Raw genomic sequence first — 27,636 nt, 5'->3', positions numbered from 1 at the left:
GGAAGCATGCCATAAACATCCTATTTCAAACTAGATTTGAAATTATTAAAATTCAGAGTTACCCAGCTTGGGACCCTACATCAGGCCAATTTTTATTTTTGTACCCAACCATATGTACATTCATTATATGCATAAGCAGCATTTGCACTTTCAATACCTAGAGGAAATGCCTACTCTCCGTAGTTTCTTTGTAAGTCATGGGAGAAAAACAGGTTCATTTGGAGAGCTATTTTGAGTGTCTAAATTAGTGCTCGATCTTGCAGAGAGAGCAAATATTAAAATAGGCTGTATTAGTATGCACACGGTAACTTCTTTTACAAATGTGTCAGATTGTGATTATGAAGGAATTGGCAAATACAAACAGCTCAGGAGACTAATGGATTTGAGCGTCTCTATATATAGCCTTTGGTCCAAGTTCAGATACCAAGGTCTGCTTTCCTTTCTTGACTTCAGTGCCCTTAAATATATAGAAAAAAAAAAGAAACCAAAAGAAAAAAAAGAGAGCAAGAAAGTAAGCATAACGAGAGAAAATGTAAAAGCAGCTCAAAAAGCAGTTCCAACAAAAAAAGCAATTAATGTCATTTGCTCGAGGTGCCTGTATCTTAGTGACCTATTTTAGCAGCCGGTGAGAGCCCAGCTAATAAACTAACCGTAGCAATTGCTTCTCCTTTCAACAGAAGGTGTCACAAGGGCCTTTAGGGAGAGTTGTGTCTGGCATACCAAAAAAGACAAATACAGCTATATTTTATTATGGGGGCTTTGAAATAACACAGCTTGGGAACAATGATAATCTGAAAAGAAATGATATCCTTAAAAATAAATTGGCCTGTAAGAATGAGATTTTTTTTGTGAAAACAATATTGGTGAGATAAAGGACTGAAGTGAAAGGCATGACACTGAATTCTGTATTGGGAAATGTTTGAGGAGATGTGTAATTCCAAAGCAAATGCATATTTAGAAAGCTGAGATTATGCAGGCAGGACCATTGTATTTTATGGACACAAATTTGTTCCGTGGCCATCTCCATATCAGAAAATGGGCATCACATCAGTGCAAACAAAAACTGCAGTGATATTGGGGATTTTTTAAACAAATTTTTAGCAGAAGTTTTGCAAGGTATAAAATATTATTAACTTTGATTAGTTGTATTTTTTGTGAAGGTGCGAAAAAGAGAAGCCTGTCTTCCTGACATGAAATTTACTGGTAAGGGAAAGAGTCAGAATAAATTTGTACTACACTGAAACTTAGAAAATGGACCTACCAGTTCTTCTGTTCTTGGACATTGGAAGTCAGCTTTCCCAGCTTTCATGGCTTTTCTGCCTTACCAAAAATCTTTGTGATCAGCAGCTATTCACACATTATCAAGACCAGATTACCTGAAAGTTAGGGCATGCATTATGAATGCAAAAAAAAAAAAACAAAAAAAAAACTTTGTTTTATGGTCCCCTTCTGCAAAAACAGGTATTTCTCTCACACCACATTATAGATGTTGATTAGACACCTTCCGTTCTCACTCATCTTCACGCACATCAAATGAACTAAAGTGGTACACCAGTGTAAATGAAGCCTGACAATAGGCTTTTGTTCATACAAGCCACTAAAAGCTTATTTGGGAGGTTATTACTTAAAATCAGTCCATCATTTAGAAATTATATGTCTTGTGCATCTACCTGCAGACTGAGGTGCGTGTCCGTCAGGATTCCTGGTTCTCATGGCCTTACAGTGTTACAATTCATAAATTCTAGTGAGTGTTCCCTAGTTTGAGAGACACATAATCAAGCCCAAAGTTAAGACCAAATTTAAGACCATCTGCACTTAAAAATACTGCTTACATAACGCTTTAGATGCTGCAACATAACGTTCTTCCTGAGTGTAAAGACAGAAATCTGTTAGAGATAAGAAATTACTCACATTCCTTATCAGTCTTCCTCTTCTGCATTTCTGGATGTCTCATATCCTAAAGACGATTTTGCCACCCAGCATACTTCTTATTAAATGGGGCCTTTGTCAATTTTATCCTACTAAAACTTGTGACGCTGGACTGGCATTAATGAGAACAGGATTATGCCTTCTCCCACCGTGTTGCCTGTATACATGGTAATTCTCATGGCATCCAAGTAAACTTGCCTCAGTGAGATAGTGTTGTGAACATCATTAAAACAGCTACAGATATACGAAAGTTTTACTTTTTATTATTGTTGTTCTGGTCACAATTACTTCAGCTTTTTTTTTTCACAGCATTTCAACACATTCTCAGTGATATGCATAGTCACAGAGTCTGAAGAGAGATTTTGCCAGCGCACTTGCTCTATTGCTCAACAAATTAAGTTCTCTGTATTTTCATTAAACAAAAAATATGCAACACTTTCCTACCTAGCATATTGATGAGTCGTATCTTTGCATAAACCTTCCTTTCAGTATTTTTTTTAATAATTTTGTGCTTTTTTAGAAATCAATGCAAGATGAAAAACGGAAACCAAGAAAAGAAAGGTAATTTTTTCCATTATTTCACTATTGCCATTTTAGTTCTCTAGAAATAGTTCTTAGCTGCACTTCAACCATGAAAATAAAGCATTAAAAAAGCATGGTGATTTGGTGATTCACAGGAAGGGCATCATATGCAAAGTTAAACATGCAATTTTCAGCAACAAAAATCCATTATGGAATTCAGTTGTTCAGTTTTACTGCAGCATGGCCCTTTACCATGGCAACACAAGCACAATAATAAGTTAAGATAAGGTCCGCATCAAAGATAGTTCTGACACAGAAAATAATTGAAGGTGCTTAAAATTCCAGTCAAACTAAATGAGCAACCACTTTTTTTTCGGTAGCAAAAATACAAAGGCTGTTAAATTTCTCTCCTAAAAATATACGACTGTTTGGAAATAGATGATAAAAATGGAAACAGTAAGATATTAGTATAACAGTTATACATTAATAACAGGTAAAGAAGAGTAGCTATTGAAATTTCAACCTGAAGCCTTTCTTCACATTGTAACTAAGCTGTTTTGATAGATCTATATAGAAATGAAGGAGGCAGCGCATACAGAATCATAGAATCATATATCCTGCCTTCCTGTATTTTAGATCCTCACATTTGCTGTAGACTTTGTTCACAGCTTCTGACTTACATCTTAGCTCTGTATTGTTTGTGTTTCTATACATAAGCTTTTTTGCTGTTCCCCAGTGACCCTGTGTAATGCTACGTTGGCCTCTTCATAGATGCAAGATACTTGAGCACTGTATGAATGAGCTGTTAGTGCTATCCTTGGCTGAGGTTGCAGAGTCAAGCTCCATATCTAAAAAAATGTATCTTCAATGAAGTTACATGACATTATACGCCCTTAAGATGGGCTCAAAGCATCTATCATCATTAAACCAGAGTTTAAATTGTCCTTCATTATGCCATTGCTTCAAGGACTCACTTAACATCCGTGTCTCCCATGTCAGTTCTGAGTTACAGCTTTTCTGATACCATTTGGATCTTGAAAATAATCCACATCTACAGTTATCTTATGTTTAGAAAACAATCATAATCATCATCATCTAGTGTTTCGCCCTCGCTGGCCTCAGTTTGGTTTCACTCCTCCTAAATCTAGTTAAACAGTTCCATGACTGCATCTACTTTCCTGTGCTGACTGTATTAGTCAAACACAGCAACAGAAATCAAGGAGTTATTTCCATCAATGTGAGAATTGAATTCTGAAGATTCTTTTCAGGTTGCTTTTAGATTATTTTTTTCTGTACATATGATACACTGGTTACACATTCATGTAACAAAAACCAGGCATCTGCATTATTGACACCAATATCTACTAGTTGCTTTAGACTCTCTTCTTGTAGTCACAGAAAAAAAAAATCTTTAGGAAAACTATTGATATCTTCCTAAAGGAAATATCTAAAATAGGCCAGATGAACTGTATCATCAAAATACCTCTCTACTGAGTATAATGGCAAACCCATGCTATTTCAGTGATATATGTTTGCTTTATGAACGTCTAAAAGTATTTAGCATTGCAAAATTCTCTATCTGCATCATACAGCAGCTACATTCCAAAGACATATTTCTTGTGTTTATATATTTTTTTCCTTAGACCCTCAACACAAAAACAACCAAAAGTGGTATTTGGTTATGTTACTTTTAATGTTGAATATAATGTTGAAAAGTGAAATTGTTAATTTGGAGTATTTATTTATTGACAGTCTGAGCAAAGTGCTAGACTTAGATGTCTATTACCATGAAATTTCATCTCCTGATTCCACCTCAAAGGACAGCAGCTCTGTCACAAAAAAGAAGAGACATCCAGCTGAGCGCAGGATTTCAACTTTAAGAGCTACTGAACGGTAAGTCATACAAAATAATAATAGGAAAAAATAAATGTTGTATATACTCATTGAGAAAAAAATGCATATGCATATTACCTGTCTGCAAATTCAAAACAAACAAACAAAAAAAGATGCACTTTCACATTAGACATAAATCTATTTTTAAATTTGTGGAATCTTGCCAAATTAGCTTGGAATATGTGTAGCTGAAAACTTGACAGGGACAAACCGTAGCATGATTTGTCTTCAGCCTGCCAGCTTTGGCTTCCCAAACTCCAGATGAGATAGACAGAGATGTAAATCTTTGATCTAAAATTGAATTCAAGTATAGCAGAACTTCGAAGTTGTATTTCTGACTCAGCCTGGCTTTAAACAGGGTAGATGTGTGGCAAATTTTCTGCCTGCTTTCTGCAGATAAGACACCTGCTTGACTGCCTCCTCCTACTGTCCTGTAGCAGCATGTGTATTTACAGCCTGCAGTGGACGCCACCAAGGTGGACAGTCAGGAAAAAACCCTAAAGGTTTGAGGTCTGCCCTACCTTTTCTCTTCCCACATAGACTTCATAGAGGGTGACCTCTGCTGGGCAAAGGAAATTCATATTCTTTTAGGCACACATTGCACATACACACACATTTATATATCTTTATATATCTCCTTGTGTCTTCATATATATAAGGAAAACCTGGAAATGGTCTAAGTAAAAGCCTAAGGAAAACGCCAAGTCTAGGATGATTGCTGAATTTGAAAACATATCAGCAAAAATGTTTGTAGAGCATTTTGTGCCTGCTACTTATTTCACTTTTTGGCATTCTTCGTGTAGCATCTCAATTAGTTTTAGAAAGGTGTTGTGAAGGCATGGAATTAAACATAGTATCAGGGAATTACCACACAGTTTACATCTCTTGGAAAATGTTGCATTTCCGGGGTTGTTAATTACTCCAATCTTTCGTCCTTTGTTTAGAAAGCTGCAAAATTGTATGAGGTCTGGTTTCTCATTCTAGATGAATGAGAATTTCGCCACTGAGCTCACTGAAAGGAAATTCAGGCCTTGTATTGCATGCTGTCTGATTGCATCCTAAATAGCCAAAATGGAAAAAAAAATCTGTGTAACTCTTAAATCTACACTGTTACTTTTGAGGGCAGATTTATCTTTGTCTTAAATTCAATTGATACAATTTCTGCGCTTCAGTATCTCTTGAATGGGGTCACCTGGATGTAAAAACTATACAGTCAATTTGGTCTGGAGAAATGAACCATTGAAAGTTTTTTTGGCAGTCTACCTTCAACACTGGTGTAGGACCAGCGGTGCGGCACACCTGTAGTATATATTTGTGTAGTTATTTCAGACTAATCTCCTTAATAAACAGCTGAGTTTTATTTTTAATCTTACTCCATGGCAACATCTGGTGTTAGGCCACCATTCCAGCCTGTCAGAGTTGGCTTCCCAAGCTGGCTTGCCATCTGAAAAAAAAAAAAAAAAAAAAAGACGAAATGGACACTTACAATGAGCTCAACAGGCAGGTTAAACTTACAGGCCAAACAAACATACACCAGCTCAAAATCTGGTTCAAAGCCAGCAGGCAAAAACTGCTGCAAAGCACCCACGTGTTCTCAGTGTTTTTATGTCCTTTTATTATGTCCCCTTTGCAGAAGAACATGTTGTTCTCCTGTGTTCATCTGCTCTCCGGATAATGTGTTTGTTCTGAGGTGCCTGCTTGATGCAGCACAGGGAGACGAGGCCTTGCAAAATCGGTTGATTTTTTTTTTCTTTTTTTCTTTTTTCCTGTCCTGAGGGTGGAGGTTAAGCAGTCGATTAGGAGTGTTTGCCAAGGTAAATGTTTTGATTTTAATTTCTGAAACACTTCTGCGCTTAATCCCTAGGTCAAGGGTTGCTGAAAGCCCCCTGGAAGAGAGTAAACCCGAAGATAATCCCTATGACTACAGAAGACTGCTGCGGAAGACCTCACAGCGCCGGCGCCTTATCCAGCAGTTCTAGCTGCTGCTGCTGCTGTTGCTGCTGCCATTTGGCTTTTATCAATCTTTTTTATCATTTTATATCATGAGCATCCTATTTTTTTTTAATCTGCGATGTTTCAAGTTTACGTGTGTGTTCATGTGAATATGAATTACTGTAGTTTACAGCCCAACACCGTTGCAAAGGGACACTGTCAGTCACGTACCATATACTTTAAAAATAATAAAAAAAAAAACAGGTTTTTCTTCACATACCACTGCTACATCTTAAAATTATTAAACATAAGCGGCTTAAATCTAGGTTACTTGTCTCAGTGCATATCACTTTCCCTTCTGCATTTCATCAGTCTTACCCAATTAAAATAGATCATTTAGTTTACAGTTTCCTAGTTAAGCATTCAAATTTCCATATGCACCTTCAGAAAACCTTAGTTATTGTTTCTAATAAATTGACTTACAGGAAAAAAAAAATTACAAGAACACCATAGGGGAATTTCTGTTTATTTTAGGTTTACAATGCCTAAATGTGAGGATGAACTGTATGTGGTGTCCCTGTAATGAAAACAAATGAATTGATTAATTGGATAGCATACTATAGCAGTTTATTTCATTATTGACTTTACTGTAAAGCTAGTAGCCAGTTTTAAAGGTCAATATCGTGTGTATAATTTTTATGTTGGAGACATCTATTTATGGGAAGTATATCCAGCCCTGTCCTCTGCCTCTGCGCTTTGTGACTAAACGAAGAACTTCTAAATCGTGTTGCTTTGTTCTGCTTTGCATTAGATTTTTTAGGAATCTTAATCTCTGGGGTGCCAAGAAAGAAATAGAAAGACGCTCTCTGGTTGATTGCTGCCTAAATGCAATGATCATTCTTAATCAGTTCCACTAGAAATTAAATAGAAATAAAAGCAATAGCCACTGCGTTCAAAATTTCCCCCGATTCCTTATTCAAAAGACCTTATTTCACAGAAACCACGCAGATAATTGCTCTGCTTCCTTTCAGGATTCATAATTGCACGTTCCCAGCTGCAAAACAAGAGAAGGCAAATTTCATGAAGCCCATATAAAGGCCTGATCCTGCTCTCTTGCTTAGCTCTCCTAAATACTACAGTTACCGGCAGCAGCAAGCCACAGAGGTTGGCTTTTTGTTTCCCCCACCCAGACACTTGGCCTCGCCCCAGGGACAGGTAGCGATTGCTTCCCAGTCTTGAAGAAGCTATGAGGCCACGGCACCGGGTTAAACTTTGATGCAATGTAAAAATTGTGGTAAATTGTTTAAATTTTGAAATCTATTTTAAAGTTGCTTTCTCATGTATTATTAAAACCGTAAATAAAAAGGCACAAGGCAGTGATGCGGTTGGCTGTGTCTGAATTAAACCCAGAAGTGACGAAACACGGGACTGGGGAACAACAGGGCGAGGCGGGGAAGACCTTGCAGAGGCCTCTTGCCATGGAAAGCCCGAGTGCCCTTCTCCATCTCCCTAAAGCTGATGCCCTCGGAGATGCCCTCAGCTGTGGCAGCCCCAGGGCTTGGCTGGGGGCTCTGGGTGACCAGGGCTCACTGCAGGGCCCCATATTGGCCTGGTGCGGCCTCCCCTGCCTCCCTCCTGGGATCAGGGCTCAAAATCTGTGGGCTCAAGACTCGACATCTGCGGGAGGAGAAGCAGCCACGGTGTCACGGCTCCTGCAGCCCCCGGGGGAGGCCAGGGGCGGTCCGGGTGCCTCCAAAATCGACGTCGGGGAGGCGAGGGGAGCGGGTCTTCTCCTCCTTCCCCCGGTGCGGCCTCCCCAAGGTGCGGGGAGGCCCGGGGAGCCCTCGGGGCTGCCGAGAGCTCCGCCAGGAGAGGGGACACCAGGAGAAGGGAGCAGCGGGGACACCGCCACCCCCAGCCCGGCCCGACGGGGCCCCCGGTGGGGCAGCCCCCTCCCCGCCCCGGGAATGCCCTGCTCGATGCCCTGCCGATGGGGGGAGGAAAGAGGGGGGGCATTTTCTCAGCGCCTTCCAGCTTTTGCCATAGGGGAAGCTTCCCCCGAAGCTCCGGGGGGGTTCCCAGAGTTAAGTCGGGACGGGAAAAAAAAACCTTCCCCCCTTTCGCTCGGCGCAGCCCGCTGCGGGGACACCCCCGGGGGGGCTCACAGCCGCCGTCGGGCTGCTCTCCCCGCTCCCGTCGGTGCCAGCCCCGGGGTGGGGGCTCCGCGGCTTCCCCCCTCCCCGAACCCCCCCCCCCCCCTCGCTCCGAGCCGGGGGGGGCGGCGGCGGCGGGCGGCGCCTGCGGGCCACGATCGCGGCGGCAGCTCCGCGGCGCGGCCCCGGGGGCGCCCACGGGCGCTGCTCCCACCCACGCGTGCCCGGGGCGCCCCCGCCCCTCCGCCGCCCGGCGCAGCCGCACACACTTTGCACGCGCACTTCCACGCGCACACACTCGCACGCCCGCAGCTCACCCTCCCGAGGCACACCCGCTCGGGCCGCCGGGGCTTGCAGCTCGCCGCTCCGCTTCGCTTCCCTTCCCTTCCCCTGCGCCATGGCCAGCCCCGGCTCCGGCTTCTGGCCCTTCGGAGCCGACGAGGGCTCCGCGGCGGCCGAGAGCCCCGGCACAGGTAGGGGGGCACCGGGCGGCCCCGACGGAGGGCACCGGGGCTCCGAGGTGGTGGTGGGGGGAGGTCCCGGGGAAGGAGCGGCGGGTGCCGGGCTCGTCGCCCCCCGTCCCCACGGATGTCGGCCGCGTTTTGTCTTGCAGCGAGAGCCTGGTGCCAGGCGGCGCAGAAGTTGACGGGAGGCCTGGGGAACAAGCTGTGCGGTAAGGGCAGGGCGGCCCCCGGCGGCGGGGGGCTGGGGGCGGCCGCGGGATGCGCCCCCCGAGCCGGGGAACTGGGGAGACGGGGGGGGGGGGGGACGGAGGCTGGGTCCGCGGTGCTGAGCCCGTGTGTGTCCGTGTCGCTGTCAAGCTTTGCTCTACGGGGACGCCGAGAAACCCGTGGAAACCGGCGCCAGGGCAGCCCCCGGGGCAGCGGAGCCGCGGCCGGTGTGCACCTGCGACAAAAAACCCTGCGGCTGCCAGAAAGCCGACGTGAATTACGCCTTCCTGCACTCAACAGGTAACGGAGCTCCCGGGCGGCGGCGCGGCTCTGAAAAAGACCGAAAAAGTCCCCAAAAAACGATGCTGCGGGCCGGGAAGTGCCGCGGCCGGGGGGACCCGACGGGGCGAGGAGGCTCCGTGGGGCGCCCGGCCCCGGCCCCGAGCCCCGCGAAACCCGCCAGAAATAAAGAAAAAAAAAATCCCGAAAAACTGAAAATTGAAAAAAAATAAAGCAGCATAAAATAAAATAGCCCCCCCGGCGTGCTGGAGCCTGCAGGTCGCTTTTTTATAACGGGTAGCGACAGCAGCGACCTTCCCGTTGGAGCACCTGGGATTCGATTAAGGGTGGCGGCGAGGAGGGAGAAGCGGGCTCGCACCGGCTGACTTCGGCTCGGGGTATTTCTTATTTTTGCCTTTCCCCCTTTCGTTTGTGCTGCAGCCCCCGGGCACCCCAAGCAGCCCCGAGCGGGGCTTTGAGGGCTCGCCTCAGCCCCGCTGAGAGGTGCCGGGTGCGTGCTGCTGGGCTGCCGGGCATCGCCCCCGAAAAACACATTCGGTTATCAACAAGTTACCTGCCAAGCCTTGCGCTGGGCACTCGCGAGGAAGGTCTTTTATTTTTGCAAGGCAAATGACAGGTTTCTGAGTGCTTCTCGTAACGTTTATTTTCCAATCCTTATTTTTCCCTTTTTTTCCTTCGTTTTCCCTTTTTTTCTTGTTGCCTGCTCTCTCTCATTGTCTTAAAAATTGGTCTGAAATATACTGCAGGCAAAAATTGCTGCTTTAGGTAGGAAATGAAAACCTAACTAAATCTCTGAAAACATTCCTTAAAACACAATCTTACCAAATTGCTTACTAAATAAAAATAAAATCCACTTTTATTGAACAGAGAGAAAAGATTTCCCAAACATAAACGGGAGAAGCCTGTGCCCAGTGTCTGTGTGTATGGTCATAAAACGAAGTTAACTTTTCCTTTCTCCATTCCCAGACCTTCTGCCGGCATGCAACGGAGAAATAACAACGATGTCTTTCCTCCAAGACGTTGTGGACATTTTACTTCAGTATGTGGTCAAAAGTTTTGATAGATCGACAAAAGTTATTGATTTCCACTACCCAAATGAGCTGCTCCAAGAATATAACTGGGAACTGGCAGACCAGCCACAGACCTTGGAAGAAATTTTATTGAACTGCAGGACAACTCTGAAGTATGCAATTAAAACAGGTAATAGCCGCCCTCCTTTTCTACCGCGTATGGTCTCACCCAGTGATTAAAGGTGTCGTTTCATTTTATCTTGAAGCATCAGAGATTTGAGCAGCTGCTGTATTTTGCCAGCTGCAGGCAGATTCTAGCAGGGACGGGGATCGCTTTCCTAAACGATAAAAAGCCCTCGCAGCCCCGTCACGGTGGCAGTCAGTGCAGCCTCATGCACCCTTTCCAATTTAAAATCAATGCCTCCGTGCGTCGGGGCTGCCGAGTGTGGCACTCAGCAGCCACCTTCGCAACTTCCCGCCGTCCCTTTTCATCCATTTTGCGTGATAGGGGCTGGGACCGGGTCTGCTCCTCGCAGACAGGGCGATGCCGGGCACAGGGGTGGCTGGGGCATCCCTGCAGGGAGGGCAGGAGGGACCGGGACCAGCCCATTTAGCAGCCAAAATCCCAAAATCTCAATAAGCATCCTGTAAGTGCGAGCTCCCAGCGGCCATTTGCCACCTCTCTCCCCTTACCTGCATGAGGACATAAAACCCGGATAATTTGGCAGAAGCGTCTGCAGGATTATTATTGTGGTGGGTTGGTTTTTTTTTCAGGCTCGAGGAATAAAAACCCCCCCAAAATTGTTTCAATAGCCGTTTTTTGTTAGTTTTTCACTGGGGGCGAGTTGATGCCTGCCTGGGCAAGCTGGGGCACGGGGCCTGCCCACGCGTGGGGAAGCCCCAGCTCGGCACCGGGGCCACCTTAAATAAAGCGCCGAGGAGCAGACAAAAAGCACAGCGGCAATTATCAGCGGGACTGGGAAATAATGTGGGGTGCAGAGAGCTCTTAGTGGGAATCTGAATTGCTGAGAAATTGCCTAAAAATAAGTGCGTGCCAATTACTGAGAGAGACAAAAGGCTGCTTTGTGAATCGAGGCTGTGGGGAAAACAAAAACCAGGTTTTGTCACCTTTTGGGAACAGACTGATCCCAGTAACCATTGGGGGGGATCTTTGTAATCCTGTTCGTTTAGGGGTGCCAATATCCAGCTGAGTGCTTTTGTTATATGAGTCTAGTGCTGTCACAACATCTGTAAAATACTGGAATAAATAGTTGGGTAAATGATATCCACTGGAACACAGTCGATGAGTCCAGTGATCCTTGTGATGTGTCTGGACAGGGCGTAGGAAATATTTTCCCTGAAAGCTGTGAAACGCGGGGTCTGTGAATCTGTGAAATCAAAGAATAGGGTTTCTTAAGCGATTTTCGTTAACCTGCTTTGTGAAAGCCTGTTTCACGTAACGGAGTATTTTCTGCATCCAAAAAAGACCCTTCAAAACAACATTATCGCTTCCCTTGTGTAAATATGCTAGGCTTTCCCTTCTTTGCACTTTTTGTTGTTGTTGTTTTGATGCAAATTGCACTTTCCAGGCTGGAGGAGCGGTGCTGGGGTGGCAGGGCTGGGGGGCACGAAATGTGCCAGATTTCCACCCAACCCCCTTTATTCAGAGTAAAACGCTTGAAATGCCCTCAGAGAGGTGAGGTTTCTGGAAGAGAAATCGCATCACCTCGATTTTAGCCTTGGGGCCGCAGCCAGCGCCCCGCAGCCCGGCATTGACGCCCGGTGGGGATGCGAGGGGCTGGAGGGCAGTGTGGTGGGCTGAGGGGCTGCAGGAGGAAGGCACCCGTGCCTCTCTGCCTTCCCCTGCCGTGTCTGTCCATCGGGGATGCGGTGGAAGCGGGTTTGTGAGGGCAGTGTGTGGTGTGGTGTGGTGTGGTGTGAGTGTGGCCCTGGCCTGTCGCGGCCCCAGCCCGTCACCTCACGTTTTCTCCTGGGGTGCGTGTGAAGGCACTGCATGTGGTAAACCTCTCGGTGTGGGGCACAGCTCTCCCACCGCCCCCACGTCCTGTTTGTCTGTCATGGTCACCGCTTTGTTCCTGACGGCCAGGACAAACGAAGCGCCTTTCAGGCAGGAGGCACCCGAGCCCTGATTTCTGAGCCCCTCTCACAAGCACGTCTTGCCCGGAGCCTGCCTGTCAAGCGAAGCCGCAATTTTCCGCAGCTTGCTCACGTACCAGGGTGCCACAGGGATGGAAAAACCCTGGCGGCTGGGATCGGGGTCAGGCTGTGGGAGTGGGTTTGTGGCCGTGGCATGCTGAGGGCGCGTCGCAGAAGAGCGGGGCACTGAGGGAAGGTGGCTGTGCAAGCAGCAGTACTGCTCTGAAGATGTTACTACAGGGAGTTGTTGCTACGCGGAGAGCACTGCTCCCCCCTCCGTGCTCCGGGGCAAGGCTGTCACATCCCGCCCGTGCAGCCAGCCCCTTTCGTGCAGCCGTCCCCGAAGCGCGAGGTGGGCTGTGAGGTTTCCGTGAAGAAACAGGCAGCGACAGCGAGGTTGTCCCCTGGGGCTGGGTGCTGGCGGAGAGCTGCTGAGACGCCGTGGCTGCAGATAGGAGTTCTCTCATTCCGCAGCTTTTCGGGGTGGGTTTATTTTGTAAACAAGAGTCTTTTTCTGGCCTCTTCGAGTCTTCCAGAGATTCACCAGAGGCTTTCAGCTCGTAATTCCTTGCTGCTTTCTGGCAGAAGTTGGGAGCTAGCTAGGAGCTTGGCTGATGTCGAACCCGAGATACAAATACTGAAATCTCAAAAATAAATAAATAAATAGATAAAACAGAACGTCACCGGGGAAATGCAGAGCCCCTGGTGCAGGACGGCTGTGGCTGTGTGTGGCTTTGGTGGCAGTAGCAGGGCACACACGTGTCCCAGAGCCACCCATCCGAGGGGAGAGCAGGGGTCAGATCCTGCTTTTGCTGCTGGTTCTCTGGAGGACTTTGCCCACGTGCCCCAGGCGGCGCTGGTGGGGGAAGGAGGCATCTCAGGGCAAAACGCAGCCAAACAGGCCAGAGAGAGCACTGCGTTTATCACAGATGAAGGATGCAGGGACTGCATTTGGTGCCCCTCCGGCCCCTCATCCCTGTGCTCTGCCCCCAAAGCCCAGCCAGTGCCTTTGTGCGCTGGGAGCTGGGAACCAGGAGCAATTCCCCGTGCTGCTCCGCGAGCCGCGTGTCTGCGCCTGATAAGGGGCCACCGGAGACCAGAGATAAGTTTTCCCTCGGTTCTGGGTCTGCGTTTCCTCAATCATCTTGCTGTATCGGCAATAACAGTGCCTCATCTGCGGGTCAGGACAGGTGTTTTCAAGGCGGAGGAGGCTTTCCTTCACGTCAGACAGCGTTCAGATAATTGTTAACCTTCCTTAATTTGTACTGGTAATTGTGCCACTTAACAGCAGCTTGCAGGGAGCAACTAGAAAAAAAAATGAGTTTTAATGGTTTCTGTTCCTTGTTTTAATGTCTCTAGACACATTTTTAAGAAAAATCTCTGACAGGATTTTGGAAAAATATCAGGAGCCAATTAGATTAACCACGTAAATGGACGATCAGCCCATTGAGGATATTCTTGTGCATCCTCCTGATGTGGCAGCGATGCTGGTTTTGTTTAAAATCACAATTGCAAGCAGCCAGGCTGTTGTAATTGCAGCTTGGCAGGGAAGAAATGACAAGTACCGCCACCTTCCCTGCCATCTTCCTGCAATCATCAGCCTTTGAGTCATGTGCAGAGCAGTCACCAAAATGTTCCATTTTCTCATTTTGCCCCATCTATTATAATCATTAGCCATTCATCACTGATGTTATATGTACTGGCAAGCTCCTCAGATGGTGTCTCGTGCGTGCCTTTCAAACCTAGCCAGGCAAAAACCCATTCGGTGACAACATGTGACACACGAACAGGAGCGAGCCGCTGTTTTTGTGAGGCACCATCATGCTCATTTTCAAAGCACATTGAAAGAATAATGGGGGATGCCGGAATGCATTATTCTGTGTTCAGTGAAATTACTCAGATTTACTTCATTTGGAATGAGAAAGAAGAGAAATCCTGCCTTTTCCAAAAAATATATATATTTTTTTTGCTGTCTGCTTTATTTCATACCTTGAAAGCACTTCCTTCTGTATAGAAATCCTTAGGTAAATACACTGTTCAGCACTGAATAGTTTCAGTCAGTCATCAGCCTTTTGATAACATTTTCCATTTTATGCAGGGCATCCTAGATATTTTAATCAACTTTCAACTGGATTGGACATGGTTGGGTTGGCAGCAGACTGGCTGACATCAGCAGCAAATACTAATATGTAAGTAGCAGAATTTTTCCATGATATTTAATATAATTTTACAGTTATACTGTACAATATTAGCTGCTGTAGCTGAATGGAAAAAGGAATACTTTAATGTTAAGCATGCTGGAAAAACTATTGTCTGCCTTTTAAATGATTGCTCTACTTATTTACATGAAGGTTTCAACATTGTTCTATAGACTGTCTTTTATGAAATTCCATCATACAAATACGATGTCAGCTTTGCTAACCCCCCAGAATGTACAGAAAAAATAATTTAGTCTTTTGCATGCATAAATATGTGAAATGGAAGGTGTCCTAAGAAACAGTTGCATTTATGTAGGGGGGGTTAGGTATAATTCATACTCAGAGCAGTTAGAGCCATTGCTTTCTGTAAGAAGGAGGTGCAGAATTTAAAATGTTTTTGGTATTTTTTGCACTGAGGGGCTAGGAGGCATTTTTGTGCACTTGTTTAGGATCACGAACTGTCTTGTCATCATGAACAGGACTCGTAATGTGCATGCATCTAGATATGCAAATAGTTTTGGCAAGGCGAAGGTCTGGTTCTGGCCAGCAGCTCTTGAATTCAGGCAAAGCCTTGAGCCTGGAGGAGGTGGGCATGATTTGTTTCACTGAACTGGGTGGAAATGGAGTGTCCAGTGCTCTCGGCATTTCTCCTTTTAGACAACTGACATGAAATCAGAAGGAAGATTATCAAAAGTATAGTAAAACAGAACTCTACCCAGTGCAAGATAGAGTGTATTGTGGGTATAATGTAATGTAATGTTGGTAACAGATGTGTTAGTGTTGTAGCTCAAAGCATTAAATATGGACATTACTACATTTCAGGTTCACCTATGAAATTGCTCCAGTGTTTGTACTTTTGGAATATGTCACACTAAGGAAAATGAGAGAGATGGTTGGCTGGCCAGGGGGCTGTGGCGATGGGATATTTTCACCTGGTACATGATATTTCAAGCTTTCTTTATTTTTCAGACTGTGCTATGTGACATCCCCTGTAGTTAAAGATCAAACATAATTAAATATGCATGTTCAAGAGGACACTTGCTAATAACCACCAGTGGCCTCTTTGAGATAAAGTATTGCATGTTTATGAATTTCAGGGATGTGATTATGAGAGTCTGTGAGCAAATTGCACTGCATTATGAGCAGCTGTAATGGCACATGGGAAACATAATCAGAAGAGACGTTGCCTTGCAGTTTTGCTTTGCCCCCACTTTTCATGGATTACATGAAACAGAAGGAATATTGTATTAATAACGGAGCGAAGAAACACAACAATGCTCTCCATCACTGCAGGGGGAATTGGAGTGAGGAGGGAAAAATGTAGCATGCCTTTAAGTAAATTGAGTGGATGGGTAGGATCCCACCGACATTACAGTATGCATTTAGCTTTCCACGTCTGAGCTGGCCTTTGGGGCTCAGTGGGGGTACCTGGGTGGCTCGTTACCCTGAGTGCTTGAAGGCTCAGAAACCTGGTTCCTTCAGGGCACATCAGTAAGGCAAAAAAATTAGTGTAATTAACTGTGGGGGAATCATTGACTCTTGACACATACTACATTGTTAAATTTTTTTTAATCATTCCACTTATTCTTGATTTTTACTTTGTCACCTCCTGTCTCACTCTGGAACTTTGTTGCTAAAAATTTTGGCCTATCTGTCTCCACAGATTGAGAAAAAAAATAAAGAATTTGCATTAGGCACAACATCTTGGCATGTCAAAAGAGAACAGACTGATAGTTGGTGGAGAAGGAGGTCTTCTGGAAAAAATGTTCATTGACCTAATAGAGAGGGAAAGAGCATTTGGACTGTCAAGCAAAGGAAAGACCTTACAGATAACAGCCTAGGATGTATGGGCCTCCAAGTGCACAAAGGATGAAGTTTGTGCTGTGTGGAAGATCAAACAAGACTCATTTGCTGCTGACCTCTGGCATCTGAATGCACATGCGGGAGGTGGCGCAGGAATTTTGGGTTGGTCCTTTCCGCAGAGGTGGAGAAAAAGGCAAGAAGAGTTTACATTATTTCTCATTGAGTCCTTATGTAAAAAAGCAGTGAGAGCAAAAGGTCTGCAGCTTTCACTGTAGTGCTTAGAGGTCCTGACCAGAGCCATGATCTGGAGATCATGATTCATCACACAGGACAGCAGCTAAACACATATAATGAGCCCAATTCCTAAGACAATGTTTTTTGAAATTTAACAGCGATTGGTTACTGTCCTGACCTGACAAAGTACATCTGGTCTCCAGGTCCTCACTTTTCAGGATTCAGCCAGGATAGCCCTGGCTATCCTGGGTAGCACCTAGTGAAGGAGAGGAGAGCAACAGCAGTGCTGCTCGGCAGGATGTGATGGGCAGAGGATGGGCACAAATGTGCCCAAATCTGGTATGCTGTGCTTGAGATAGCGTCAGTCAGGAAACGTATCTACCTCGGGAGGAGAGAGGTCCAGGTCTGACGTCAGCAGAGCTAGGATGCTACCTGGCGTGCCGGATAATGGAGCTGACTTCATTCAGCTGTAATGCCGATGCTCTCAGGAGCAATGTAGCAGAAGAAAGAGAAACAAACAGAGGAGGAAGGGGGGATGTGTCTTCTGTGTTTCTGAGCTTGTTGTCTGAGCTAAAAGTAAAGGCAAACAAATTCAGGTCTCTAACTCTTCTATCTGACCAAGCAGAAGGCATCCCCAGCTCCCAGCCAGGCAAGCCAAAATAGGTTCTGAGGCAGCCAGAGCTGGGGCAGGCAGCTTTTTGGGCCACCAGCCACACCAGGACAGGCTTTCTATCAGGCATATGTACGTGTAATGTCTGGTTTGTGGAAAGTGCATATTTCTAACTCACTGTGTAAAAGGGGAAGTATGCAGGGTGCAAGTTCTGCTTTCTTAGACAATAGCCAAAATCACCTCTGTGCTGTCTCCTCTTTTCAAACTATCACAGCTTCTAGTGAAGACCTTACTGCTGCAGAGACAAGGTTCTTGCTCTCTGCATTCTCTGTAATGAAATATACAGTATCGATACGTGCAAAACATAAAGGCCTGATTAGGATCTCCAAATTTTGTTGGTGTGTTTTGTTGCCTGCAATTAACGGTGGGTGTAAACACAGCTGCAGAATTAAAGGCAGAATGTGGACTCATTAATAAGTTTAAGGTAGAATGGCTAGAAAATAAATAGTAGGAAAACCTGGAAACCTAACACTTCAGTCTTGATTCTTTTGACGCTGAGCCAGTGACTTTGGACAAGATAGGCCAAATTTCTTAAACCTGGACACCTTAGGTCAGTCACCTAAATCATCAACAGTAGCTGCTGCATGACAACTGCATGTTTTAGGGACAGGAACCTGACCATTTCATCTAAATCTCTCCATTTCTTCTTTTGTCATTTGTCAGAAGAGGTGTAGAAGTATGCTCATACCTCTCAAGATATTTGAGAGAGGAGGAAAAAGTAGCCCCCTGGTCTGCCCTGAGCCCCATACCAGTGGTGCCATTTCTCTGTTCACCTGGATTCACATGAGGGCCCGTGAGGTCAGGGAAAGCCCAGAGCAGGAGTGGCCTCACTGCAAAAGCAGAACTAGGACACTGAGTAGAAGTGAAGGGCAATGCATGATTTCTGTGAGCTATGGAGCACTATATACGTATATATATATACACACACATATATACTTCCATCGGGATACATACAAATCATGCTAAGTCAAAGCTATGTTAAATTTACCAGCACGTGTAGTCTGCTGGTGTAACGTGTTGTAATGTTACTGCTTTCAGCAGAGCTATCTTGATGTGTTTAGGTTGTGGATTTTATTTTATCTCACTTTGGCTGTCCAAGCATTGGGTATCTACCCTGGACTCATTACGGCAGCTCCTGTCTATTCGAGGGAGAGGGGTGGATGCATCTGCAGTGCACAGCATCCCAGCTACTGCTGACAGCTACCTTAGGATGAGCTGAGCCATCCTCTGGAAGTGTCTGCCTCGTGCTCTTCACTCCATTTTTAGATGGGTGAAAGTTAGGTTGCAGTCAGGCCTGTTCACTTAAAAGCCTAAAACCATGATTGCTATACACCTTTTCTTTGTATAAATATATGTGCATAAGCATCAATATAGAACCGATATATATATATATGTATATATACACTATATATATACATATATATATACACATATACATATATATATACACTATATATATACACTATATATATATGTATATATACACTATATATACAGGATAAAGCTGATGGGTTTTATATATACATGTATGTTTGTGTGTGTGTGGCTGTGTGTGTTCATATGTAAAAGTACCCAGACTCTGCCTCAGGTTCTGCATTATATTCCCATAGTGCTCATGCAGTATGGATGTGCAGCCAAACACTGCTCGACTGTGGGCACAGACGCTCAGTGAAAATCTTAGAAAGGAAGAACGAAAAGCATGTTTTTAATGGACGCATTGATAATTGAAATACAGAAACAGAATACTGTAAACCTGTCAGCTGATGCTTGAAATGGGTATTTTAAGTCAATGTACCTCAGGGATTTTAAGGCCAGTGTTAGGGAAATGTGACTTTTTCCCCTTGCTCCCATCAGGACAAATGAAAAGAAAAATATGTTTTGGAATGACACTTTTTCCTTTCTCTTCCTTTTCCCCCTTCAGTTATCTAGAAGGCAGTATCCATTGGGACACACTGTGTGGGTTTCTTCAGAACTGGGGTGTGAAATATCACCCTGGTTTGGGAAGGGAGAGCATGGGTTAGGTTGCTCTTGGAAGCCACTTAGGAAGTTGCCTTGCGGTGGCATCTGTCGAAAGGAGTGGGGTTAATGTGTAGGTAGTATATAGAAAGATAAGACTGGGGACTAAAGGAAAAATGGTGAAAAAAATGAGGATAAAAGGAAACTCCAGTCATTTTTTTCAGTAGTACTTTATGCATAAATTGTTACCCGGGCATAGTAGATCTGTTACTGTACAACCCAGCTGTGAGGAACCTCAGGATGAAGAATCCACATTTCTGCTCTTGGGCAGAAACATTAACATTAGAGTAAGGAAAACTGTAGCAAGAGATATCATTTGTACTGGAATGGTATTAAAATGCATAGAAAAAGTAACAGTGTATTACTGTGGACTCCAGGTGGTGCCATATCTAACATGTATGCTATGTTGATTGCACGTTTCAAGATGTTCCCAGAAGTTAAAGAAAAAGGAATGGCAGCTATTCCCAGACTGGTTGCCTTCACATCTGAACATGTATGTGTTTCTGTTTTTTCCTGTCTGGTACACCTGTTTGTATGAATTCATGACGAAGAAAATAGCTAAACAAGAATTGGTAGCCAACTGTCTTCATTTCTGTTATTCCTTCACTGGGGATGAAAAAATGGGAAGGGGCTGGCTTCCTGATACCTGGGGGATGAGCTGTGCACTTCTCTGTGGCTGGAACCCAGGGAGAGCAGGCTCTACAAACCATTGCCCTTCTTTTTATTCTGCCTTGTGTCTCTATCAGCACTGATATGGATGGCAAGTACCACAGCAAGCAGTGAGAGCTCAGCATCGGGCTTCTGAGTATCCAGTGTTTGGGTCCTAGAATCATAGAAAGGCTTGGGTTGGAAGGGACCTTAAAGATCATCGCACTCCAACCCCCCTGCCATAGGCAGGGATGCCACCCGCTAGATTAGGTTGGCCAAGGCGCCATCCAGCCTGGCCTTGAACACCTCCAGGGATGGGGCATCCACAGCTTCTCTGGGCAGCCGGTGCCAGTGCCTCACCACCATCTGAGCGAAGAATTTCCTCCTAATATCTAGTCTGAATCTGTCCAGTGACCTGGATCCCTCGGGGACAGCAGATCCCTGTGCCTCAGAGTACTTCTAGCTGAAACCGCCCCTGCCATTCCTTAGCGAGAGGGTAATAACACACATGAAGACAGTGGTGTTGGAGTGCTGTGTGTAGAGCCAGCAGCTGTGGTGTGCTGTGGGGCACTGGGCTTCGCTGCGGGTCTATCTCTGAGCTAGGACCTCAGCGTACCGGGGTTCGCTGCAGGCACCAACGAGAACTGGCTGTGCTGAATGGGGGCTGCTGAGGTGAAGGGAGGTGGGCATGAGGGGACCAGAGTGCCCATGTGGGAGAAATGTGGCTTTTTGCTTATTTAACAACCGTGTTTCTGTCATGTTAAGTCATGTTTCTGTGTGTATTGTGGGGGTTATTTGGGCTTTAGGGCCATTTAAAGCTCCTTGCAGCTTATAATGGAGAGTGTGCGTGCAGGACGAAGGCGGGGAAAAAAGGGTTGTACTCAGTAAGGGCTGTGAACTGTCTTCAGGCTTCATGGTCCCTTCCTAAATTTCTCTTCAGCTAGGTGGGGTTGGCCACCAGGACTCTTTGATGACTGGGCTCAGCAGGATACCATCCATGCTAGGTGACAACATCTGCCTGGCTGCCTTTTTTGACTTACCAGAGAATGTGTTTCCAGTCTGTGCGATTGTGAAGAGCTCAGTGTCCTAACAACTGATCAGAAATATTTGGGAGGCAATCCCTCCAAGCATGCCTTTCATGGCATTAGGATGAGATGCAATACAGAACGGCAGGCTCCACATTGCAGAATAGTTGTCCCCAAAGCAGTCGGACAAAAAATATTCTATGAGTGTGTAGCAGCTCTCCAAAGTTCGCTGCACAGCTAGAGATCCATTATTCATATGAAAGTTACAAACCTAATAAGTATTGCAAATAAGGTTCAGCATGATTATTTAAAATAACAAATCCTATTAATCATTAGAGAATTTCATTGTATTCATAGCATTGGGATGTTAAACAATGAGCCAAATTGTGCTATCAGTCTCAAAATAATGAAATGAGCTTTAATAATTGTGTTTTCATGCCAAGGAAGAAGCAGCTCCCTTAGCAAATTAAACATTCCAAAGTCAAATACACCAGTGAATCCACAGGCTAGCGTCTGAAATGTTACATTTTAAAAGTAGCCTGAAATTGCAGTTTTGTCCTTTCCTCAAGCAAGTTTTTATAAAGTATGTAATAGCACATCTTCTAGGGCAGATGAGAAACCACACTAAGTGAAGGCAGGCAGGATTGTTTAACTGTTAATTGCCCAGCAGGCAGGGATCAAGGTTTAACCTTCAAAATAGCAGAGACTGTTAAAGGAATTGCAGAAGTCTGTACAAAACAATCCCTTTTTAGTTAGAAAATGTCATGCAGAACCTGAATAGACAGGAAGATACGAGAATGGCATTTGTCTCATTTATCATGACATGCTGATCTTCTGCTTCCTTTCAAATTCCCCCGTCTGATTCTAGTTTCTCCCTGCCACAGTTGGATGCTGTTGTACGATGATGGCCACAGAACAAGCAGTCTGTAAATGAGATACCGTCATTTCCCCATGATATGCACGTCATGATAGTAAACAAAGCTTAAAGTTACTGTATCTGCTTAGAAACATTGAGATTTTTTTCTTGAGATTTTTCAGTCGGAAGCAAAGATTCCAGTATCAGCAATTTTCAGACAAGAATATCAGCATCAAGGACCAGACTCTATTTTCATTTCTGCCAATCTAGAGTTTCTGTTATTATAAATGAGTGGAGTTACTCCACAGTTGCCACCAATATTACTGTAATCAGAATCTGGCCTCAATCTGATGCCATGATGGTTTCAGCTGTCAGTGGAAGAGAAGGGAAGGGAGGAGTAATTTGCAGCTCCTAAGTAATTCCCTTCCTAATTTAGGAGTCATCATGTGCCTAAATTAGGAGCCTTACTCCCTGCACAATCAATCAGTGAAGAGAGGCATCTCTGGGGTGAAACTCTGAGCATCCAAATTAGGAACGTAAATGTTGCTTAATTTAGATATTCTAAATCACCTTCAGGAGGGGTTCACCTACTTCTGTGCGTTAACCGTACAGAGACACCCGTCTCCTGATATACACAACCTACACTGGGTGCCTAAAGTAGGTTATGTGACTGCTCCAACCTTGCACGTGCCTGGTAAGCAGGTTTTTCCCAGGCTGTTCAGTAGGACTGTGACATCTCTTACACTCTGATTCTGTTCATTTCTGTTTCACCAGGGACACTGAAGTACATTATAACTGCTTAGGTTGGGCTTGGCTCGGGTATAATTGCAGTGAGGTGCACTTGCACTCAGAACTTGATTTAGTCCTCTGTGTTCACCATTTCATCATCAGTCATTCCTGAATCTGCACTGGTGCAGGAGCAGAGTGATGTCCTTCAAGGCAGCTGTTCTGGACTGCTTGTGACGCAGGAGACCTTGTCTCAGATGGGTAAAAGTGATGGATGCCAGTTGTAGAAACCTATTTTAGTCTATCGTTTCACACGCAATGAAAAATCTAAGGTGAAGGCCTTCTCCTATGTCCCCATTGCATCAGCTTTAGGTTGGTATGAGTGTTCAGATGAGCAAGTCCTTTTTTTGCCTTCTCAGAATATTTTAATTGATCCATTTGTCTACAAGGCAAGTGCTATTGCATTTTAACCAGTCCAGCTAGCACTCTCTTAGACGGCATCTGGCAGTAGCTGGGAATAGCGTGGAGCAGGGAGCATCCCTGGAAGGTGAAAAGGACAAAGTCACTGTACTCTGAGGAGAAAAGGGCTGTAGAGGGGAAAAGTTGAAATGCAGAGAACTAGCCAGATTCCCATTACAAAGCAGTCCTTGGTCCTTTTATCCAGTTAGAAAGCCAACGGGGCATGGAGAGGCTCTTGCTGCGTCTGGCATTCCCCCACTGGCATGGCTTTTGGGGTGAAGAGGCACCTGTCTGAGGCTTCACTGGCAATACAGCTCCAGCAGCCACTGGCTGAGGAGGGAAGGTCTGTTGGCCACTCAGGTATAAGAAGTCAGCCTTGTAGACAGACATAGTCCTTTATAGACAGACATAGACCTCGTCCTTTTGGGGGAGAGCTGGGAGCAGTGGCTTGTCCATGGTGGTAGGGGAGCACCCTTGCGTGGACAGTGTGTGTAGCATCCCCACAGCGATCAGATCAGTGGAGGTAATTTGTGATAAATCGCTGCTTCAGCTTCTTGCACACTGATTTCCCTTCGTGGACAAGCCCCATTACATGCAGGGAGTACAGCAAACTACTAGTAACTGCAGGAGAAGGATATTTTTTGTCTGAACAGTTGCTGAAATCTAACGCAGAGGTTGCTGGCTATGAGACAGAAAGAAATTAAAATTGGCTTCTGTCCCAAAGCAGACAGTTTGACAGACCTCCCTTTCTTACAGACTTCAAAAGAGTCTGGTTTTGTTTCACTGTAGATAGGCCAATCTCTTCATCCCAGCATTGCTGTGGCACGTAATGTTGCTCTCTAGCCGGGTTCCTTGGAGGCAACCTTCGAGGCTGTCACCTGCAGGAACCAATCCGAGTGTGGCCAGGGAAGTTTTGAGAAGCCTGCAGAGCCCATTTTCCATTTGGTGGCATCAGTTTTGAAGCCGTAAGCTACACTTCTAATCACACAGAGTAAGTAGGGAGTGGTATTTTTTCCTCACGAGGAAATTAAAAATCAAACTTGAGGATTCAGGCATGCTTCTTTTGCATTGCCTAATGCTCAATAACTAGAAAAGGTTTGTTGTTTTGTTTTGTTGTTTTTTTGGGGTGGTATTCAAAGCCAGAGAGAAACTATGAAAAAGCTGGTGTTACTTGAGGAGCAACTTAATTCAAGTAACTCCATTCAAATCAAAGTAAAACCACTTTCCAGAAAAACAGCAGTCTGGAGCAGCCTATTTCAAAGCACGTATTAGTCATGTAGGTCTTATCCTTCTTCTGGTCAGTATGACTTTCACATTGCCACAGAACCCTTGTGAGCTCAGTGCAACATTTCTTGTCCACAGGTAGCACTATAAAACCATCAGCACTGGAAAAAAACAAGTCGTGAGTCTTGCTGGATTAGCAAAGGACTATTGAGTGACATCTTTCAAATATGCAAAAGGTCAGAATATTAGTATGTTGTGCAGAAACATTAATGTATTAATTTCTTTCCTGACTTTAGCAACTAAGTTTAAAAATTGAATAGCAGTAGCTAAAGGAAACAACAGCAAACATATATCATGATGGTGTACTTAAAATGTGGGACACGGTACACTTTTTTTGTAGGTAACTGAAGGAAAATCTATAGCTTACAACGAGACTTTAGAGGTAGGATTTATGTCACTTAACTTTAATCACCGAAAGTGTAAACATTTAATCTGAATTAGTCTATGCACTTTTTATAGCCAATAAAAAGAGATCTGCAGAAGACAACTCATCCCAATCTAAAATTGGTGCCGAAGCCTCAGGGATGCAGTGCCTTCTGGAGGTACCGCTTCTTCCCCACTACTGAGGGAACCCAAGCAGCTAGCCTAGATCAAACACACATTTTTAGATGCTTCAAACACAGAGAGAAGGAGACCAGCCTTCAGGTTCAGGGATCCTACATTATTTCAAGCCCAAGGGAGGTGGAGAGGAAAGCGTGTTCACCTCCTTTGCTGGTGGGATGATGCTGGGGGTCCAGGTCTGCAGGACACCAAGGTGCCATAACCAAACCTGCAGACCTCAGAGAGGTTTTGGCTCCTGGGTGGCTCGGCTTGCTCAGCATCTGGGATCTTGCTGCTGACGAGCTCCCTCCAAATAGCTTATATCACTCAGGACTTTTTGTGCTGACATCTGAAAAACCAACCGTGGCTCTGGGGCTTACAGCATGAGGACACTTCTTCGTGACAGCTTCAGTCCTGCCAGATGATGAGCAAATAATTCAGCAAGCTATAAAAATAGAAGCATCTGTATACTAAAGCACTGTTCATTTAAAATAAAAATGGCATACTTTTCAGCATCATAACACTTTTAGCAATAACAATTCTTCCTTTTTTCAACAGACTTATTTCATTACTGCACCTTTAATTACTTTGCAGTGTGTTTTTACTTTACAAAGCTCACTATGAAAAAATGGCTGTCAAACTTGCTCCTAACAGCATCTGAAATTTCAGACAAAGGGAAGATTCCCCTGACTCGATATCACTTTTTTTTTTTTTGATTTTTCTGACCATTAATATGCTTTTGTCACTAAGATTGACTAAAACTCTCTTCTTCCTCATTCACCACTGAACTTCAAATGTATTTCTCTTCAGGGAGAAAAGAAATACAGGGGATGTATGTGTAATCTTCCAGTCAACCTTGTGCAGCACAAGGGTGCATGAAGGAGGAAGGGAGGAAGACATCCCACTCCCACCTGCACGTCCTCCTGTCTCTGATAAGCACAGGACAGGGGTGAAACTGGTCCTGCCTACTTCTCCTAGCCTGGTCTTTGATTCAGGACTGGCATCAGGACTGCCCCATCCTCCCTTTGTGGCCCTGGCACTCCCACCATAGGACTTCAGCTCTAACTCCTTCATGGCTGTGTAATAAATGATGGTGTTCAAGCTCACTTTCTTGCAGGGCTAAGCAGTATGTAGCCCCCATATTCCAGAATGGGTTACATTTAATGTCCTTCTTCCCCCTGAATCTGTCAGTAGTTCTGTATAACCAGGACTATTTCCAGAGATCTTTCCTTCTCTTAGACCTGTATGTTTTTCTGTCTGCTTTTAGTTATGCATACACCCAAATTTTCAGCATTGTCCCAGGAGTACTGAAACAATGTTCAATAATTGTCATCATTAGTAAAGCCTTTTTGTTCTTAAAACTGCATTTTTTTTCCATGTTAAGTTTCATCCTGGCTCTTTTATAGCCATTCGAGTGGCTGCAGTGATTCCTCTGACGTTACCCTGAGACACAAAAGTGTAACAGCATTCATATATCTGTGCCTGTGTACAGAGACTGAGCAATTTCATATTCAAAGTTTGTTTAGAAATTATAATTGCATTACCCTTCCATCCATAGACTTGTGTATTTCTTCCCAATTTATCTCTAAACCTGTTTTGGTTCCTGACCACTGAATTCCCTTCAGCAAGTAAAAAGCCTTCAGGCATCTGAGATATCAGCAGTACATTCATTTTATTCCCAGTGCTCTATTAGCAGTGCCATGAGACTTCTCAGTGAGGCAGCTGAGCTTGGCCATGTTCCAATGGATGCCTTTGAGCACATGGGCTTAATTTTCTTCCTCGTAGTAAACTGTTCAAATCCGTATTTCCTTTTTTAAGGCACTTTGAATAGTTCTATTTTCTATTAGAAAAACAAATTGCAGCAATAAATCTATTTTAACTAGTATGGAATAAGGAGCAACCTTAACCAGAGTAGTCAAGGCTGTTAATGAAAATTACCCGAGTCATTTTTAAAGCACAGTGATTTTTTTACTTAATAAGTTGAAGGCACATGTTGCAGTTCTGCTCTTCTTCCTCTCTGTCTTAAAGTTGATGCAGATTTGATATTCATTTATCAAAGTGTTCATAATCACACGGAGCCCTTAAGCATGCTGTGAAGTCCTGTTGACTTCAAGGCCTTTAGGTGAAGCAGATGTTAACAGCCATCACGCCCAGCTCTTTCCATACAACTGCACTGCAGTTGAAGCCAACTACTTCCTTGATACAACAGCAGTGAATACTTCTTTGCCTTGCAGTCTGCTTCTCTACTTCCGTACCAACAGGAGGATGTACTGTATTTTTTTTTCCTTTCTTTAACATTTCAGGAACCTAAAAAGCTGTACTAGATATATATCGCCTTGATCTTTTTTTGCAGTGTTACCTCCTGAGCTAACACTACTGTAGTACAAAAAATAATTTCCTTTTTTTTTTCTTCTGACGTTTGATAATCTGTAGTTAAAATGACTTTGGACAATATCATTACAGTTAGATTTGAGTTAATAGAAAATATGATTCTTGGTGGTGTAATTTGATACAAAACTATTTCATTATTGTAATCACTAGGGTTTGAATTAGAATTATAAGCCAACATGAGTTAAGTCCTATGAGCTAGAGAAAATTAGGCTGACTTGC

The 27,636-nt window shown here is 44.5% G+C and overlaps 2 protein-coding genes across 14 annotated transcripts in view; both read left to right on the top strand.

The window, feature by feature from the left end:
• The window catches only part of MYO3A (myosin IIIA), a gene marked incomplete at its 3' end in the record, with an annotated part of 121,803 nt that extends 113,296 nt beyond the window's left edge, over positions 1-8,507 (top strand). For all 13 annotated transcript variants that reach the window (XM_080583258.1, XM_080583260.1, XM_080583256.1 and 10 more), the window contains 3 exons: positions 2,450-2,490; positions 4,204-4,344; positions 6,209-8,507. In XM_080583258.1, coding sequence (XP_080439384.1) covers positions 2,450-2,490; positions 4,204-4,344; positions 6,209-6,323 — 297 coding nt within the window. The remainder of the gene's footprint in view (positions 1-2,449; positions 2,491-4,203; positions 4,345-6,208) is intronic.
• Positions 8,508-8,596: 89 nt separating this feature from the next.
• GAD2 (glutamate decarboxylase 2) overlaps positions 8,597-27,636 on the top strand; it is a 38,298-nt gene continuing 19,258 nt past the window's right edge. Inside the window, exons 1-7 of the mRNA XM_080583323.1 lie at positions 8,597-8,902; positions 9,043-9,102; positions 9,251-9,400; positions 10,367-10,600; positions 14,666-14,756; positions 15,588-15,700; positions 19,866-19,981. Coding sequence (XP_080439449.1) covers positions 8,827-8,902; positions 9,043-9,102; positions 9,251-9,400; positions 10,367-10,600; positions 14,666-14,756; positions 15,588-15,700; positions 19,866-19,981 — 840 coding nt within the window. The 5' untranslated portion in view covers positions 8,597-8,826. The remainder of the gene's footprint in view (positions 8,903-9,042; positions 9,103-9,250; positions 9,401-10,366; positions 10,601-14,665; positions 14,757-15,587; positions 15,701-19,865; positions 19,982-27,636) is intronic.

This window comes from Anser brachyrhynchus (genome assembly GCF_964034855.1).
Source record: "Anser brachyrhynchus genome assembly, chromosome: 2".
Taxonomy (NCBI): Eukaryota; Metazoa; Chordata; class Aves; order Anseriformes; family Anatidae; genus Anser; species Anser brachyrhynchus.
This window is presented reverse-complemented; position numbering and strand designations above follow the sequence as displayed.